Raw genomic sequence first — 1,480 nt, 5'->3', positions numbered from 1 at the left:
CTGTTAGAGTGAAGAGACAGCTGTTTAGATTTTACTTCCTAAACTGCCAATGGTGGGCACCAGCCCGCTAAAGCGCAAACGAAATATTTAGGTACGCAATTAGCGGATTTGCGCTTTAGCGGGCTGGTGCCCACCATTGGCAGTTTAGGAAGTAAAATCTAAACAGCTGTCTCTTCACTCTAACAGCATAACTAAACACAAGCCATGAAAATGTCATGAAAAACAAACACAGATCAACAGCATTAATATCTCTTGTAATTAAATGAACTGTAGTATTTTAAATCACAATTTAACAGCCAGTGTCTAAACCTGGAARTTACTTCTGTGGCTTGAACATTAACACAAGAACACATGAAATAGGCCTGCTTCCTGGTTTACAAGTTAGAATATTAGATAAATAACTATTTAGATAAATACCTTGTGTTGCGATGCCACAATTTTACATTAGAAAAGTATAAAGTATTACAAGCTGAGGTACCAGCACTTTGTCCATTACATTCAGCGTTAAAGTATACTTAATAAGATGATTTATTAAGAAAATGAGCTGTAAATGTCACTCTGGTACTTTGTAGTCATCACTACTGTCCTCTTGTCAGATGGTTCTGCTGGTGGTTCTGATGGTAGATCGGCTCTGCGACCTCCTGGAACTCGGCCTGCAGCACCTCGTCCCCCAACAGGCCGCTCCACCTCACCCTCTCCAGCCAACAAACCCTCCCCACCGGAGCAACAGCGCTCGCACCGCCCCTCGCTGCCGGACATCTCGCGCTCTTCTAGCAGCAGCTCTTCTTCCAGCAGTGGGATGAAGCACAGCACCTCTGCACCACCTCCTCCTCCTCCACCCTTCAACAAAAACGGTCGTGGTAATGCTCCCCCTGCCCCACACCAGAAGGCTCCCTCTCCCACATCATCCTCYCACAGCAGAGAGAAACCACCGACGCCCAGCAGAGGCCCCACTCCTTCTAACACTGTGAAGCCACCTCAGTCTTCCAGCAGGCCACCAACTAGTGGCTCATCTGCACCGCCCCCTCCCCCACCATACAGATCTCATCTAATCTCCAATGGGCCTCTTCAAACAGACGGGCCTAGGGCTCCACAGCTGCCCCAGAGGAACAACTCACTGCGCAAAAAACACATGTCAAGTAGCAGCCAAGGACGCAGCCATGCCCCACCACCACCTCCTTCACCAGCACCTTCTTCTCAGCAGGCCAGCAGACCACCACCACCTGTCAGAGAACCACCGGGACGTAAGACAGGTAACATATCACATCAACTGTTGAAGTTAGATGTTACAATTAGTTTGTGTTTGTAAAACTACACAGTAGCAGTGTTTCCACTGCAAATGTGCGCAAATCTTTGTCGATATTCTGTTCATGTCGAAAAACACAGCTTCGCAACTGCAGTGTTTCCATTAAGTAAGAAATGCTATTAAAGTCCCGTGAATACGTTTGTTCTCATGATAAGTCAATACAAACATGGTGGC

At 47.0% G+C, this 1,480-nt stretch overlaps 1 protein-coding gene across 1 annotated transcript in view; it reads left to right on the top strand.

Annotated features, from left to right (window-relative positions):
- Positions 1 to 1,480, top strand: part of LOC106534926 (WAS/WASL-interacting protein family member 2) — a gene marked incomplete in the record, with an annotated part of 39,117 nt that overhangs the window by 8,541 nt on the left and 29,096 nt on the right. The window contains 1 exon segment of the mRNA XM_014031728.1: positions 597 to 1,253. Within this exon segment, the coding sequence (XP_013887182.1) occupies positions 597 to 1,253 (657 nt within the window).

Source organism: Austrofundulus limnaeus, unplaced genomic scaffold (assembly GCF_001266775.1).
Source record: "Austrofundulus limnaeus strain Quisiro unplaced genomic scaffold, Austrofundulus_limnaeus-1.0 Scaffold1307, whole genome shotgun sequence".
NCBI classification, from domain to species: domain Eukaryota; kingdom Metazoa; phylum Chordata; class Actinopteri; order Cyprinodontiformes; family Rivulidae; genus Austrofundulus; species Austrofundulus limnaeus.
The sequence above is the reverse complement of the archived record's forward strand: the minus strand, read 5'-3'. Positions and strand labels throughout refer to the sequence as shown.